This window comes from Hipposideros armiger, unplaced genomic scaffold, assembly GCF_001890085.2.
Source record: "Hipposideros armiger isolate ML-2016 unplaced genomic scaffold, ASM189008v1 scaffold_475, whole genome shotgun sequence".
Taxonomy (NCBI): domain Eukaryota; kingdom Metazoa; phylum Chordata; class Mammalia; order Chiroptera; family Hipposideridae; genus Hipposideros; species Hipposideros armiger.
The window spans coordinates 643,720-660,269 of record NW_017731825.1 but is presented as its reverse complement, the minus strand read 5'-3'; the positions used below and the strand labels follow the sequence as shown (position 1 = coordinate 660,269).

At 37.2% G+C, this 16,550-nt stretch overlaps 1 protein-coding gene across 2 annotated transcripts in view; it reads left to right on the top strand.

The window, feature by feature from the left end:
• The window catches only part of ZFAND3 (zinc finger AN1-type containing 3), a 319,948-nt gene that overhangs the window by 243,507 nt on the left and 59,891 nt on the right, over positions 1–16,550 (top strand). The window contains exon 4 of one of the 2 annotated variants that reach the window (XM_019666561.1): positions 14,562–14,627. The exons of the other annotated variant lie outside the window; for it this stretch is intronic. Within the exon in view, the coding sequence (XP_019522106.1) occupies positions 14,562–14,627 (66 nt within the window). The remainder of the gene's footprint in view (positions 1–14,561; positions 14,628–16,550) is intronic. 2 annotated transcript variants of the gene reach the window in all.

The following is a 16,550-nucleotide window of genomic DNA, read 5'->3' as shown; positions in this document are numbered from 1 at the left end:
CTCCATCACAGGGTTATAAAAATACTTTCCTGTATGTATTTTAATACTTTTATAGTTTTTAATGTATTTAGCTCTTGAATCCATCTGCAATTTATTTTGCATATGAAATGAGGTATAAGGATTTACCTTTTATTTTTCCAAATGGATAGCCAGTTATCTCAAAACCATTTATTAAATAGTCCTTGTTTGAAATGCCATTATTATTATAATATAAGCATAGATCTGTTTTTAGGTTCTTTTATTTTGTTTCATTGGTCTACTTGTATATTCCTGAACCTAGAATATAGCTTTATGGTATATATTTCTATCTGATAAAGCTAGTCCCCCTTAGTTAATGTTTTTATAAATTTTGTTGGCTGCTCTTCTGTATTTTCTCTTGATGAATTTTATAGTCAGCTTGTCAAGGTCTATTAAAAATTATAGCATGATTTTGGGATTACATTGACTATATAGATTTATTTGGGAATAATTGACATTTTAATACACCATTGGGCCTTCTCATATAGTAATACCATTTGTCTTTATTTATTCAAACTTTATATATTCTTGAGTAAAGATATATCATTTTCTTAATATGAACCTTATACATTTCTTGCTAGAATTTCTTCTTTACAGCTTTATATTATTTTCTTTTTTCTCATTCCTATCTCTAATGAGACTACTTCTGGTAGTATTTCACAAATATTGTATTTGCTGTAGGTTTCTTGTAGATATTATTTATCAGATTTAGGGAACATCTATTTATACCTTGCTTTTTTTTTTTTTTTGCTTTTTTTTTTTAAATCTGAGAGGAGTGTTGAATTTTATAAAATGCTTTTTCAGCAGCTATTGAGATGATCATATGGATTTCTCCCTTACTGTGTAATCTCCCCATTTAATAGATTTATAGTGTTAAACTGTCTTTGCATTCCTTGAGTAAACCCTACTAGTTCTTTCATTATACTGCTGGATTCAAAATGCTAATTTTATTTTAAATTTTACACCTTTTAAATAAGTGAGTTAATTTTGTGTATGTATGTGTTTATATGTGGTGTGCATACTGATTTCGTCTAGTTTTGCTCTCAGTTACATAAATTACATGGAAAGTTTTTCATCTTTCCTGTGCTCTAACATAGCCTTTTGTTTTATATTCTAACATTATGTAATATATCTATTCTTTAAAAGCTTGAAAAACTTACTCATAAAGCCGATTGGTCTGATATCTGATATTGGACTATTCATATTTTCTACCTCATTTAAAGTCAGTTTTGGCAATTAATATTATTATAAAAACATCCATTTCATCTAGCTTTCTAAATTTATTGGAATAAAATTATACATAGAGTTATTTTTAAAATTTCTTCTATTAAAGGGGCTCTTAAATTTTAGAGTGTATATTATACTAAATACACAAACTAAATGTTATTCTTAATTATGCTGATATATATATATACTAATTTCCTAATTAGTCTTTGTTTATGATTTTCTAGTTAGCTCAATGGAAAAAAGTCTGGGAAGTTCTCACTGCCACCATGTTTTTATAGATTTATAGCCATAATCTTTAGACTATTCTTGCTCCTAATCTCATTCTAGTCCACAAAATGTGTCAGATGAATCTCCAACTGATATTGTGGTAAACAAAAAAGGAGATTCTCCTATTGATTCATCACCACCTATTTGGTCATCCAGATTCTTAATCTTGTATCAGTCACATCCTCCCCTCAATCTGGTGGACCCTCATGGTATCTGACCTGCCCATCCTTTCCAGCACTGATGCTCGGTTCTGAACCCAACCAGACCCTTGTTGTCCCCAGAAAACACAATGGCACTCATATTACCATTTTCATTCATGCTCTTGGAAACTCACCTCAAAACCATTTGATCCATACTGATTGCTTCTTCCAAAGAATGCCTATATTTCCTACTTGTAACATCAAATCACATGTTGTCTGGCTTACCTCTTTGACATGAAAATATCATCTCTCTGTACCAGTTTAGAGGCTAAACCCAAAATTAGTAGAGACTTTATGTTATGATGCTTTGTTGTATCCTGGAGCAACCCAGCGTAGTGCTTGGCAAGGCAATACTCAGTAAATGCTTAGTGATTTAAATATTTAGAAAAGTTTCCTTATTTTTCTTACTGTTGGAAACCTGTTTCATGTGTTTTGATACATTTTGAGCAGCTACTTAATATTCTTTTATTCTGTGCTATTTGGTAGCCCCAAGATGAAGTAACTTTAAAAGACAGTTTTCCTACCCAATTTAGAAATTTGGTTGTCTTGTTATTGTAACAATTCATCACTTTTAACAGAGCTTTTAAAAGTAATGGGAAACTGTCTTTTTTTTAACTGTGCAAATAGCCACCTGCCAATTGTGAAATAACAGTTTTTTTCTGACCTGAGTTTCCCCCTTCAAGATTCCCCTTTGCAAGAGTGACTAGCAAACCATAAGCACTCACCTTCAAGGGTCCCTTTAGAAGTGTACAAATCTGAGAGGTTAGTTTCCCATGAAGATTTCCTTGGCACCTATGAGATTATACAGTTACTGATATTCAAACTAGGTTTTGAAGCAACACTGTCAGTCTTTGCCCCCCTTTTTACAAATGCAGATTTTTAAAAAAAATGTTCTTATTAACTGAAATGCTCTGTGCTTTGCTGTGAAAGTAAAGGTCATGGTGAACAACCACACTTCACACAGCTTTAGCCCTTTGCAGTTGTCATATTGTTTTATTTTGTGTAGACTCAGGTAATGGGTGACGCTGTGCTGATTTTAAACTAAACCTAAGCTTTATTATGACAGAAGTGTTTGGCTGAAAAAGTCATATTATAATAGGGGCATCTGTTTGGGTGTGTTAGAGGTAGCTATTTTAATCTTACACAGATATATTTTAATTGTGTTTATGAGCTTCTCTCCAAAAATTCAGAGTTGCCAATGCTATAAAATGACTAAATGTAACGACATTTCATGTTCATGTGCTGTTACTTCATAAACCAGTTTACTTTTTGATCTATCAAAGGATGATTCTTTAGACTTAATAAAAACAATAGCCACCTTGTTAAGGAATTTTTTTTGTTTTTTAAAGATTTTATTGGGGATTTGAGGAGGGAAACAGCATTGGGGAATCGGGGAAGGGGAACAGACAAGTTGCTGTCCTTTTGTTCTTCAGTCTAGTTGTGGAGGACGTGCTTCACTGGCCCATGTTGGTATTATCGTTGCGCTCTTTTTGGGTGAGGCAGTTGCTCGCTGGCCATTGGCCAGCTGCTCACGGCAGCTCACGCCGGCTGCTGGCCACTCATGCTGGCTGCCGGCCACTCACGGTAGCTTATAGCAGCCCACTGCAGCCCTACTGTAGCCTACGCCGTTGCCGGCGACTCATGGCAGCCCAGCTCCAGGTTGAGCTGTTGTTCACCATCTTAGCTGTAGAGGGCGCAGCGTCATTGGCCCTCATCTGGGATCCGAACCGGGGCCCTGCTGCTCAGAGCTGGTGCTCCCAAGCCAACTCCTAACCAACGTGCCACTCGGCCGGCCCAGGAATTTTTTAAATTCCAGAATACCTGTATAAACACTTACCTACATAATGTAGATGGTGACATTTCAACTGCTACTTGCACAAAAAGGTCCAATTGGTAAGACCTGCTAGCATTCTCTGTAAAACAGAAAGGATGGACTAAGGTGCCTTTCATTCAGTGTCACTCTGAACTCATTGCCAGCTGTGGTACAGATACATATAGGAGAGGCTCAGCACAGGGGCAGGGAAGAGGGGCACCTATGTTCACAATTCTCTTTTAAGTGCCCATGGGGCCCCATGGTACCTCTGGCCTAAATGATTGCCTCGTTCTATTTTCTCTGAAGTATATTATGAAGCACAGGCACAAGTTCCTTCCCTTTATGAAGAAGGCATTGCAACCTTCTTGCTGGCAGGGCAAGATGTATGAAAAGGCTCTTGGTACTGAACTATGTCAGAAAAATAAAAGCTCTTCTAATGCTGTGCAGTTTCTCCATTAATGTTATGAGATTCATGCTTGTGTTGATGATAAAATGCAAATCTAGAAATCTGAGTTGGGCCTTAGTTAAGCCTGTAAATAGTTACAACTGAAGCCTAAATTGGAGAAGTGACAGCTCCTGATTTCATATCCATATTAAATATGCTTTGTCACAGAGAGAAACAAAAGTGCCTAAAAATAGAACTGACTTTATTAGCCAGGTGGTATTTGACCTCTCAAAAATGGGTTCTTAGCTTTGATTTCCAAGATGTGGTGGTGTCTCAGAATTTTGGTGTTAATTGCTGTTGGACTTCATCATATTTTGGAGTATTGGGGGTGGGTGTTTATCAGTCAGTATTTTAATATATGGGAAGCTCCGTGTTGGTTATAATGGTTCTAAGTGAGAGACTGCATCTGAAAAACTGAAATCAGATAAATGTAACTGCTTGCTCGGAATCCTTTGAGTTCCATGAAACATGTTTTTACTCTTCCCACATAAGAATAGCAGAAGTAGAATGTCCTGGGTTGAAATTAATAACTGCAGAGTTTATTCCACTATCCCTTGACTTTCTTTACTTAAATATTACCATTTTATTGTGAATGGGCAAACCTTTTACTATTTATACTAGAGCATCATTTGGTCTCTGCGACATTAGAACGAGCCAATTGGTATGTGAGAAAACTATGGAGAAATTGGAAATTATATTAACCTTTAGGTGCACTGTTTTGTTCTATACCATTGGTCTTCAAAGTGTGGTTCAGGGACCGGTTGAGGTCCCCAAGACCCATTCAGGGGGCCCATGAGGTCCTTCCTTTTCCAACTAGATATCTGTGTGAGGGTGTTTTTTCTTCATATGCTTTATGTAAACAATACATTGCAACAGATTGAATGCAGATGCAGATAGGAAAACCCAGGTGCTTCCTTTAAGCCAGGCCATTCTCATAGATTTAAAAAATTTATAGTTATTTTTCAAAAAACATATGCTGATATGTAATTATGTTTGTGAATTTTAAATAAAGATATATTTAAATTTTTTTCCAGTTTTAATTTCAGATTAGGTAAATATCAACAGACATAACCCACATAAACAAAAGCTCTTTAGTGTGCTTAGTTTTTTGTTTTTTTTTTTTAGTTGAGCCATCCTGTCACCTGTTGGCAGCTCAGCGGCAGCTCAGCTCGGGCCGGGCATTGAACTGCTGTTGCTCAGAGCTCAAACTCTTGAGCGAGCTCTTAACCAACTAAGCCACTCGGCCTGCCCCCTTAGTAGTATTTAAGTGTAAAAAGCTTCTAAGACCAGAAAGTTGGAGAATTGCTGTGCTAAATCAACATGTAAATATGGTGAAAATCAACTATATTTATTAATAGTTCCATTTCACTTCTGAAAAGCTATGTATATCCACTCATTGCTTTTGGTTTGGATCATTTTCATTCAATAATGAAAATATATATTTTTGTTTTGTTTTTATTTACTTTTAAATAAAAATTGTATATTCTTAAGGTATAGAACATGCTTATTTGATACCCATATGAGTATACTCGTACATATTGATTATTACAGTTAAGATAATTAACATAGATTCTTGCTTAGTTATCTTTTTTTTTTTTAAGATTTTTATTGGGGAATTGGGGGGATGGGAACAGTGCTGGGGAATTGGGGGAAGGGGAACACACACGGTAGCCCATGGCAACCCACTGCCACAGGGGCTGCAGCCTACGCCATTGCTGGCTACTCACGGCAGCCCAGCTCCAGGTTGAGCTGTTGTTCAGCATCTTAGCTGTGGAGGGCAGTGTCACTGGCCCTCATATGTGGGATCCAACCGGGGCCCTCTGGCGTCCCAAGCAAGTTCTTAACCATCGCGCCACTCGGCCGGCCCTTAGTTATTGTTTTTTTGTGTGAAGAGTACTTGAAATCTACTCATAGCAAATTTCCAGTTTTCAATACTGTTTTAGTTTTTAAATTTGGTTTTTGTTACAGTTAACATACAATATTACATTCGTTTTAGGTGTACAACACAGTGATAAGACATTTATATGGCTTATGAAGTTATCATCCTGATAAGTCTAGTACCCATCGGGCACCATACATAGATAGTTATGACAATATTATTGACTGTATTCCTTATTGAAAAATATATTTTGAACACCTAATGTTCTAGATTACCAAGATGAGTAAAACTTGGCCCCTGCCCTTGAGGCTCATTCTATTAAAACCATTGGTGGCTCAGGAGAGAGCATTTCTTCCAAAGTACAGCGCCAGGAGGGATGTCTGCTCTGCTTCCGTAAGAGAGTTTGTCAGAGTTTGTCAGCACTGGGCAAATGGAAAGTGTTCCCGATTTCATTTTGCTTGTAATGTTTTTCCCTGGGAATAGTGGTGTGGGAGAATTTTTAATTTAATTTTTTTGAGCAATAAATAGGTTTATGAGCATGCATGCACGCACACACATTTTCTCTCTCTCTGCCTCTGTGTCTCTGTCTCTCTCTTTCTAATGTTTGCAAAGCTGTAAATATTAGAGTGGGTGTGCCGAGCACTGTAATTATTTAGGGAAATGGTAATGAAATTTTTTGAGAAACCCTTTATGAGCAAAATAGTTAGTTTCCAATAGCAACTTCTGACCCACTTTAAAAATCCCAATCTCACGAATTCTCAATTTAGGTATGAATTGTGTGAGAGATCATACAATGAGTTAGGGTTAGAATTTCTAACAGATTAACACTTAGATTCTGCAACAAACTTCGTAAATGGTTTAATTTGGAAGTTTCATTTGGAGAAATTGGAGGGCTATTATCTATCTGAAGATTTTCTGTAAACTTAGATTCTCACTCATTATATCTTTATGTATCCTTGTTTTCAATCGATGGTGCTTTTCAAACTCAATTATGTAGACAGATTAGCGTGTCCTTTCTGATTAAAACAATGCATGAATTGCAGGTTTAGGGTGGGGTTGGAGGGTAGGGTTTTCTTTTCAGAAAAGATGACTTATTGTGCATTCTGATCTGTTCCTGATACTCATTTATTACCGTTTACTCTTTTTAAGTTCTCCATGTGTACACTGAAGCCTTTTAAAAGAGATGATTATTTCACTGTTGAAGACATACAGATTCTTTGAATATTTTTAAAAGATAGTTTTACATTCTTAATATGGTCACATCAGGAGACATTGTAGAGTTTATTTCACTATCTCCATTGCATAGATTTTTTTTTTTGAAACGCCTCATCAAAAAACTCGGTATGAATCTCTAGAGAGGGGGGAGAATTGTAGCTCTTGAATCTGTTGCCCAAAATCACCTTTCAAACAGTGAGCCTGGAAAAGTGAGATGCTGCAAAGGTAAACCATGTGCATATTAAGATAGAGTGGAATTGACAAGCTGGTTCAAAAAGGATGATGCATTTCTAATTAGCCCACAGTGCCTTTAGTTGGAAATTAATTAGATACTGTTATGTAAATGTCATGTTAATTAAGCAAGAATATTGAAGTGTTATAAATCTGCAAAAGGAATGGCCATTTTTGTTTATTAATGTTTTGCACTTACCATAAAAGAGCTGATAGTAGAATATTTGTTTGATTATTGAGCTTCTAGCAATTTTTAGCTGACTGACTCCTTGGCAGTACATTTTTCCTAATTGATGTGTTTTAAGCATGTGATATAACTACAGCCAATGAGGGCTCCTAGAACTAGGAGTCGAAAATAACCAGTCATCACAGCTGTTTTAACAAAACCTTTCTGGGCAGATTGTTGATGTCTGTTTTCAGGGTTAAGGAGAAATGCTGTTCTTCTGTGTTTACTCAGCCTTAAATTTTGAGTGCCTAAAATGATTGCCAGCCTAAACGCAGCTGCCCTCCAAAGCTGTGTTCTCTCCTTCCTCAAGTCATAGTCTTCAACCAGCCTATTGGATAGGCTACTACATGGGTGGGTAGCTCAGGGTTCTTTGAAATGCTCAGTAACTCTGCAGGAGGCAGAAAAAGGAAATTTAAGAATTTCCTTGGGCTTGAAATATGAGTGTCGATAGTTAATGGGATACCTTCATTCAGTCTTTCTGGCTTTGCAGGTTACAATGAAGTTAGTGTGCAGATTTGACCCCTGTCTTCAACTTTACAGGGCTGAAATCAGTACTGTTTCCCCAAGAAAATACACTGCCCTATTGCAGAGGCTATAAAGATTTCTGGTTGTTGGGGATACAGCTGAAGAATTTCATTTCATGGCTCTCATGTGGAATTGCAGATGCAATCCATAGTGCTGCATTATGTATGACACCTTTAATATAAGAATAGAAACATCCCTAAAAGACAAGATACAGTATTCCGATTTCTGGTCACAAACCACAGGGTGCCACAGACATTTATTTACTTGCAAATTCCAGACACTAAATCGTTGAAACTTAGGAAAAATTCCTCCGAATTAATATCAAATGCAAAATGAGTCTGTTATTAAATACTTCTAGATAACGAAGAAACTTGAAAAACTTCTGATATTTAATTTGCTTTAGCAAAAGAAAGTAAAAAGCACTCATGGCGATGGGCTGAAAGTTAGTTCAGGTTGGTTAATCTTGTTATCATCTGGTTCAGAATCCCCAGAGATCCTGTCATATTAAGCAAAGAACTTTTGTGGATTTTTTTAATGTTTAAAAATACAAAACATATCGTTCCAGACTCAGTTGCCATTCATATAGACTAGAAGGTAATGACGTGAATCATTCTGTGCTTAGAAATACATTTATTTTCCCAACCCCTTGATCCCACTGAACGAACACACACACTCACCCATTCACTCTTCACCAGTAGAACCCAGTCATCAAGAAGCTTCCTCATCTTGCTCTTAAGTTATTAACTCTGTCCATCCTGCTGTTTGGAAAGAAGAAGAGAGGCCAAAAATAGAATTTATAGTGATTTATGGGACCATATGCCAGCCCCTCTCTGAGGCACTAGAAAGCCCAGTAAAGAAAAGCCAACTCCATTTCTTGATGGAGCAGATGCCCTGACCTTGACCATTACCATCAACTCTCAAAATTATTTTGTTTGCTATGACCACATGGGACTCACGTTATACTTTTATTGTTGTGGACAAAAGCCTGAAAAGGGTTCTACTTGAGTGGCCCTTAATTTCTTTCATTCATTTTAACAGAGTTGATTTGGAATTAATTAATTGTGTAAGGGTAGATAGCATAATTTCCTGTGACTACTTCTTTTATTTGAGAGTACAGGGATTTTCTGTGACAGCACAATTAGTGTAGAATGTACATATGTGCAGTGCTCATATGCATCTGTTCTGGATTTTTAAAGTTTCATGGGTTACAGTGTGTCAGACCAAACTTAATTCCAAGTTCTCTGTTTATAATATTGTCCAATTATCAAAGCTGGGATATATTATCACTGCCAGTTACTCTTGCTGTCAATTTGTTTTGGCTCAACTATGGCTCTATTTGTACTTTATTGTAATGTAGTGAATATATTAGATTGGGTTGTTAGTTTAACAAGCTCCCTGGAGAACAGTTTCATGATGATGCATGTTGAGATATGCTAGGTAGCCTTAAAGTTATTTGCGTATTTGCCAAACCTACAGAAATTCATTCATTAAGAGTTTTAGAAAGGATAAACTCTCAACCTACAGACGAGGTAAAAATTGCATTTGTAAATATGGTAGTGTTATTTAATTCATGAGTTCCAGTCAGATTTCTTTAGGGGTTTTGATTTGACGAGTTTCTCCTTTCTCTTATAATTTTACTGATGAATTATTTTATGTTCTTTTAAACAAGTATTCCTGTAGTTAAGCTGTTATTGACTCTGTGCTCTGTGCAGCTCAGTGATCTCGGCCAGATACAGAGCTGGGAGTTAAAGAAAATGTTATCAGAGACTGGAACTAACTAGGCTGTTAATATTCACATAGTGCTCAGCTGGTTTAAAAAGGTACGCTAATCTCGGATACAAAATTAATATTCAGAAGTCAGTTGCATTTGTATATATACCAATAATAAACTATCAGAAGGAGAAATTAAGAAAACAATCCCATTTACAATTGCTTCAAAAACTATAAAATACTTAGGAATAAGTTTAACCAAAGAAGTAAAAGACCTGTACTCAGAAAATTATAAGACACTGAAGAGAGAAATTAAAGAAGATACAACTAAATAGAAAACATACCATGCTCATGGATAGGAAGAATTAATATAGTTAAAATGTCCATACTGCTAAGGCAATCTATAGATTCAGCGCAATCCCTATCAAACTACCAATGACATTTTCCACAGAAATAGAATATGTAATCCTAAAATTTATGTGGAACTGTAAAAGACCCTGAATGGCCACAGCAATCCTAAGAAATAAGAACAAAGTGGGAGGTATCACGATACCTGACATCAAATGATACTACAAGGTCATAGTAATCAAAACAGCATGGTATTGGCATAAAAACAGACACATAGATCGATGGAACAGAATAGAGAGCCCAGAAATAAATCCATACCTATGCGGTCGTTTAATCTACGACAGTGGAAACAAAAGTTTACATTGGGATAAAGACAGTCTATTTAATAAATGGTGCTGGGAAAACTGGACTGACACATGCAAAAAAAATGAAACTGGACCACCTCCTTATGCCATATACAAGAATAAATTCAAAATGGATTAAAGACTTAAATGTAAGATCTGAAACCGTAAAACTCTTAGAAGAAAATATAGGAAGTAAATTTGCAGACATTACCCTTAATAATATTTTTACTGATATATCCCCTCGGGCAAGGGAAGTAAGAGAAAAAAATAAACGTGGAATTACATCAAAGTACAAAGTTTTTTCAAAGCAAAGGAAACGATTAATAAAACAAAAAGGCATCCTGAACGGGAGAAGATACTTGTCAATGATACATCTGATAAGAGGTTAATATCCAAAGTTTATAAAAAAACTCATTCAACTCAACACCAAAAAAACAAAAACAAACCCCAATTAAAAAATGGGCAGAGGATATAAAGAGACATTTCTCCAAAGAGGACATACAGATGGTCAACAGACATATGAAAAAATGCTCTACCTCACTAATCATTAGAGAAATGCAGATAAAAACCACAATGAGATACCACCTCACTCCAGTCAGAATGGCTATCATTAATAAATCAACAAACAACAAGTGTTGGCTAGGATGTGGAGAAAAGGGAACCCTGGTGCACTGTTGGTGGGATTGCAGATTGGTGCAGCCACAATGGAAATCAGTATGGAGGTATCTCAAAAAACTGGAAATGGAACTACCATATGGCCCAGCAATTCCACTCTTTAGTTATCTATCCAGAGAAATCCAAAACAGTAATTTGAAAAAATATATGCACTCCTATGTTTATTGCAGTGCTATTCACAGTAGCCAAGACATGGAAACAACCAAAATGCCCATCGGTAGACGACTGGATTTAAAAACTGTGGTACATTTATACAATGGAGTATTACTTAGCTATAAAGAAGAATGAAATCTTACCATTTGCAACGATATGGATAGACCTAGAGAACATTATGTTAGGGGAAATAAGTCAGTCAGAGAAAGACAAATACCATATGATCTCACATGTGGAATCTAAAGAACTGAATAAATGAGCAAAGTAAACAAATGTCTCAGAGATATAGAGGAAAAACTGATGGTTGCTAGATGGGAGTGGGGTGGGGATGAAGGAGAAGGGGAAGGGATTAGACAGCATAAATTGGTAACCGCAAGATTGCCACAGGGATATGAAAGACAGTTTGGGGAATGTAATCAATAATGTTATAAAGATTTGTTAGGGTATCAAATGGGCACTTGTCTTATTAGGGAGACCACTTCATGGATGGTGTAGATGCCTAACCACTGCACTGTACACTTGAAGTTGAATAATAATGAATGTCAACTATAATTTAACATGTATATATTGGGTTGTCGGAAAAGTCATGACGTATTTTTTCTATGTTTTTTGTTGCAAAAATGCGTCATGACTTTTCTGACAACCCAATATATATAGTCACAGGATGTGGAGTACAGCATAAGGAATAGTCAGTGGAAATGTAACAGCTATATATGATGTCAAAGGGGTAGTAGATTGGGAGAGGGGGATTATCACTTCGTGAGGGGTGTAAATGTCTATTTTTGCATTGTTATATGCACCTGAAACTAAAACATAATGTACACTAATCTCTTCCTATGCCCACCCCAACCTATTACATAACATATTTCAGAGTCACAGTCTGGGAATCTGTATTTTTAAAATACTCCCTTGAAGTTTCTGGATTCTGGAAATGTTCTAGTAACATTTTTATTTATTTATTTATTTACTTACTTACTTATTTATATTTATTTATTTTAGCTGAGCCATCCTGCCACCTGTTGGCAGCTCAGCGGCAGCTCAGCTCGGGCCGGACTTGAACTGCTGTTGCTCAGAGCTCAAACCTTTGAGCGAGCTCTTAACCAACTGAGCCACTCAGCCGGCCCCCTAATAACTTTTTAAATCTGATGGTAATTACATGAGTATATATATTTAAACTCTTCAGGTTATACATTTAAGATTTGTACACTTCATTCTAGTATTTCATTCTCTTTATGTTATGCCTCAGTAAAAAGGATTTTATTAGAAGTATACTAAATGTACAGTTAGGCAGCTTGCAGTGGTCTTAAGGCGCACCGCTGAGTGCTCACTTGCCACATAGTCATCACCTAAGAGGAAATGACAGAGTGGGACTTGACTCTTGGGAGCATAAAATCTGTTAAAAGGGAAAGTGATGATACATAATAGGAAGCTGTATAGTTCATGAAGTCTTCTTGTACAGAAGATCTAATCAACACTATGGCTTATGGGCAGTTTTATATCCCCAGTTTTTGTTAAAGAAACTGAGGAGTTCCAGGACTTAAACTGAATCTTCTCTAAAAGCCTATATTTTCTCAGAAATAAGAATGCTGTTTTCTCAGGAATAAGAATACAAGCAAACGAGAAAGCAAACTTCCCATGGAAGCAGAAGTTACAGCGTTTGATGGAGCTATGGGAGGCAGTGCCCAAAGCTTTCAAGAATGTAATGTGGGGTCTGGATTAGGAGTTCCTACAGCTCATTGTCCCTTCATGTTGCTTATTTTCATGTCACAGGTGTCCGTTGGGACCTCTGGGATTTTACTGTGTTAAACTTTGTCTGGGAAATGTGACATTTGTAAAAAAAAAAAAAAAAAAGCCCTACTCTTTTGGCCTGACTTTCAATTCTCGTTTTCAAATTCTTGAGAAGTATTTCCAGGTGATGCTGTCCAATGCTGAATATCCTTCTTCCTGATTACATTTAACATTTATTACTTGTTTCATATTCTTTGGCACTTGATCATTTTTGACCCAGCTCTTCGTTGCTGTCATGTATTGTTCTTTATTTGTATACACAAAGTTTGTCCTCCTAACAAGACCTCCTTATAAGTTCCCTGGGCATGAGACTAACCCATGGTGGAACATAGTAGGTATTTGCTAAGTGCTCTTTGACATTAACAGTACACTTCCTTGGTTTTTTTCCCCCCATTTCCCTTTTGTGTCTTCTTAAACCCACTAAGGTTTGCTGCTGTCACGGCCTTGGTGAAGGAAAGAATGGACTAACAATGAACTTTGTGTAGGTGGGATCTCCAGTGGCATAAACTCTAGGAACAGATCTCAGAGCTCTTCCATCTTTCCTTCCTTTTCCATGAGTAACTTCAATGATATGAATTCTTGCCATAGGTGACATACAACTATTCCAGTTAACCATATTTCGCTTTGCTAGTCATTGCCATCTGAGGAGCCTTTTCACAATATATGTGTAACATTTGCCCTTGTATTTCTTTATGATCGTCACCACTGCCCCTCCAGGGCATATCAAGAACCACTGGTAACTTCCTATTTCAGAAGATAGGGCATGGTTGGTGGAAAGTGTTGATATCAATACCAATTTAAAAATTTGTTGATAGTTGTGACTGTGGAATGAAATGACTGCTTTTCAATGACTGACTCTATCTCTTGCATACTCTTGAGTTATGCCTATCCATCAGATCTCTGGGCCCTCAAAGTTTCCATGAAAGCCCTCTTCTTATCATATTCTTATAATTAAACTAGATATACCTTGGTCAGCAACGCTCTCTTTATATATTAAAATGGTCTTTATTTCTTCTGACATGCAGTTTGTTGTTCCTTAGGCAGCATCCACCTCCCCCCCCCCTTAAAATAAGACTATTTTGCAATAAATTCAAAGGTGAGGTGACCACTGACATCAGCTTAACAGGGAGTAACTCCTCCTTACTGCTCTGTGGGAAAACTTATCTCCCCAAACTTGTGGGTAATTTTTTCTCACCAGGGTCAGAATTCTAGTTAAAGTTTTATCCTTTAATGTCTTAACATTGTATGAGACTCAGTTGTTTTTTATGAAAAACATGTTATAGCAAGAGTATGGACCTCTAGACTAAATTGCTGAACTAAACTTAGGTCCTGAGAATTAACCTACCACTCCCACCACTTTCTCCATCCTTCCTGCTGTTGCTCCTTGTGCATATTTGCAGGTTGAGCCCTGCCCTTTTAGGTTTCTCTTTATCCAGGTAGTAGCTGTGGGCATTAGAGGATATGTCCTGACTGATGTGCCTGCCTTTCTGTTTCTAGGTGGGCCATGCACAGACACAGCTCATGTCTCGTTAATCACACCAACCAAAAGATCCTGTGGTACAGGTACGTACATCATTCTTATCTGGAGTCGTGCTTATCTGCATTCTTCACAGAAATTAGCCACTGATGTTAATGTGGTGTCCTTGCCAGGGTACTCTAATTTCTTCCATCAATTTTGAAGTGATGTATTATGTGCTTAATATTGGGAGTGGAGTGTGAGCAGAGGTCAGATTGGTGCTGTTGGTGGTCAGGTTGACGGGATTAATGCTGGCAGCTAGAACCAAGAGGTGGGTGTCAAAATGTACCTACTTCCTAATGTCAGAAGAACATTAAGACATGAAACATCCAGAAAATGCAGCTCAGTGCCCAGTTTCTAGCACGTGGCTAATCTAAGTCGTGGACTTTATATTTAAATAATGCAGGCTGGAGGTGAAAGACGTTGTAGTACAGATAGATAATCAGTGTTTTAACTTGACTGTTAGAGTATTCTAATAGTTGGGGAAATTATTTTCTCTCATTCATCTTAAAATCATGGGGTGTGCTGAAATCATTCTTTTCAGATGCATAAAGTCCCCCCCACCCCCCGCCACCAAAAATCTTTGTGTGTCTGTGACATTTTTATTAAATATGAAGTCATGAATCTTGTAGCTCTCTAAAGAGCAGCCATAATGCCCATTGTTCCCTTAGCCTATAGCTTAATTTATTGTAAACAGTATTTGCCTTTTATAATAATGCTGCCTGCTATTTAAATATCTCAAGGATTCCATTTGGAAGAGTCAAAATAATTATATTGTTTTTCTAAAGGTCACAGTCAAAGTATTTTTCATAACTTAAAAAGTCCTTTTAACTTTCCAACAAAAATAGCCTAACCTGTTTTTGTGTACAAACTTACACTGAAACTTTCATCTCTTTTAAACGCTCATAGTTTTGATGTTAAGCCTCAAACAGGCCTGTCCTTGCACAGTTTCGGAGTAACACTCTGGCATTGAACTCTGAGGAACTTAATTTTACTCTTCTGTTCCAAACGACCAATTTTGAGGCAGGGCTGTGTGAGATAGTCCTGTGTGATCTCATCCCTCCTGTCCCCAGTACCCGAGCTCCACTGGGTAGCTCCTGATGGAGACAGAAGAGAAGTGTGCCCTGGAGTGAGACAGACGGCCCTGATTAGCGGGTGGGAAGTCAGAGGGCCAGCTCCCTACCCACACCAGAAGAAGCTTGAAAACTTTCAGAGCCCCTTGATTTCAGGTCCAACACTTCACATGCACAGCGTCCTTTAGTCTTTCTTCTCTCCTTCCAGTCTTGGCCCTCAGGGCAAGATTTACTGTTAGCACCACCAACATGGTCAGGTAGCAGTCAAGGAGTGCGCCTCGAGCACATTGGGTCATTCTGAGAGATTTTAGGGGAGAGACTCGTGTGCTCATTGTAGACACTGAAGCTAGTAGGAATCCTTCCTGAACATCAGGTACTGTGTCCTTTGTCTTCTAGGCAGATCTGTTTCCTTCTCTCTGCTCCCGTACCATTTTGTATGTCTAAAAATAATAATAGCATTTATTGCATGCTAGCTGTATTACCAGGCACCATTCAGTATGCTTCAGTACATGCCCGTTTAATCTTTAGAACAATTCTGTGAAATAGTTATTCCTCTTTTACAGATGAGAAAAGTGGGTACTCAGAAAATTAAGTCCATTCCCTGGGGTGATATTGCTAGTAAATAATAGAGCCAGTACTTGAACACAGATCTTTCAGATGCTAAAGCCTGTATTGTTTTGTACTACATCATATTACTGTTTATCCCATTTTATTGTAATCATACTCCTAGCCAGATGGTGGGAAAGCATTTCATTGACTGAAAGATGGAGAAAGAGAAACACAGATTTGGAAATACAGCCTGTAGTGAAATGGTGTTGAAAATGTGAGTTAAAAGCAGACCTGGTTTTAGATCCTAGCCTAGCCCTTTACAAAAGGTGGTTATAACTAAATAAATTA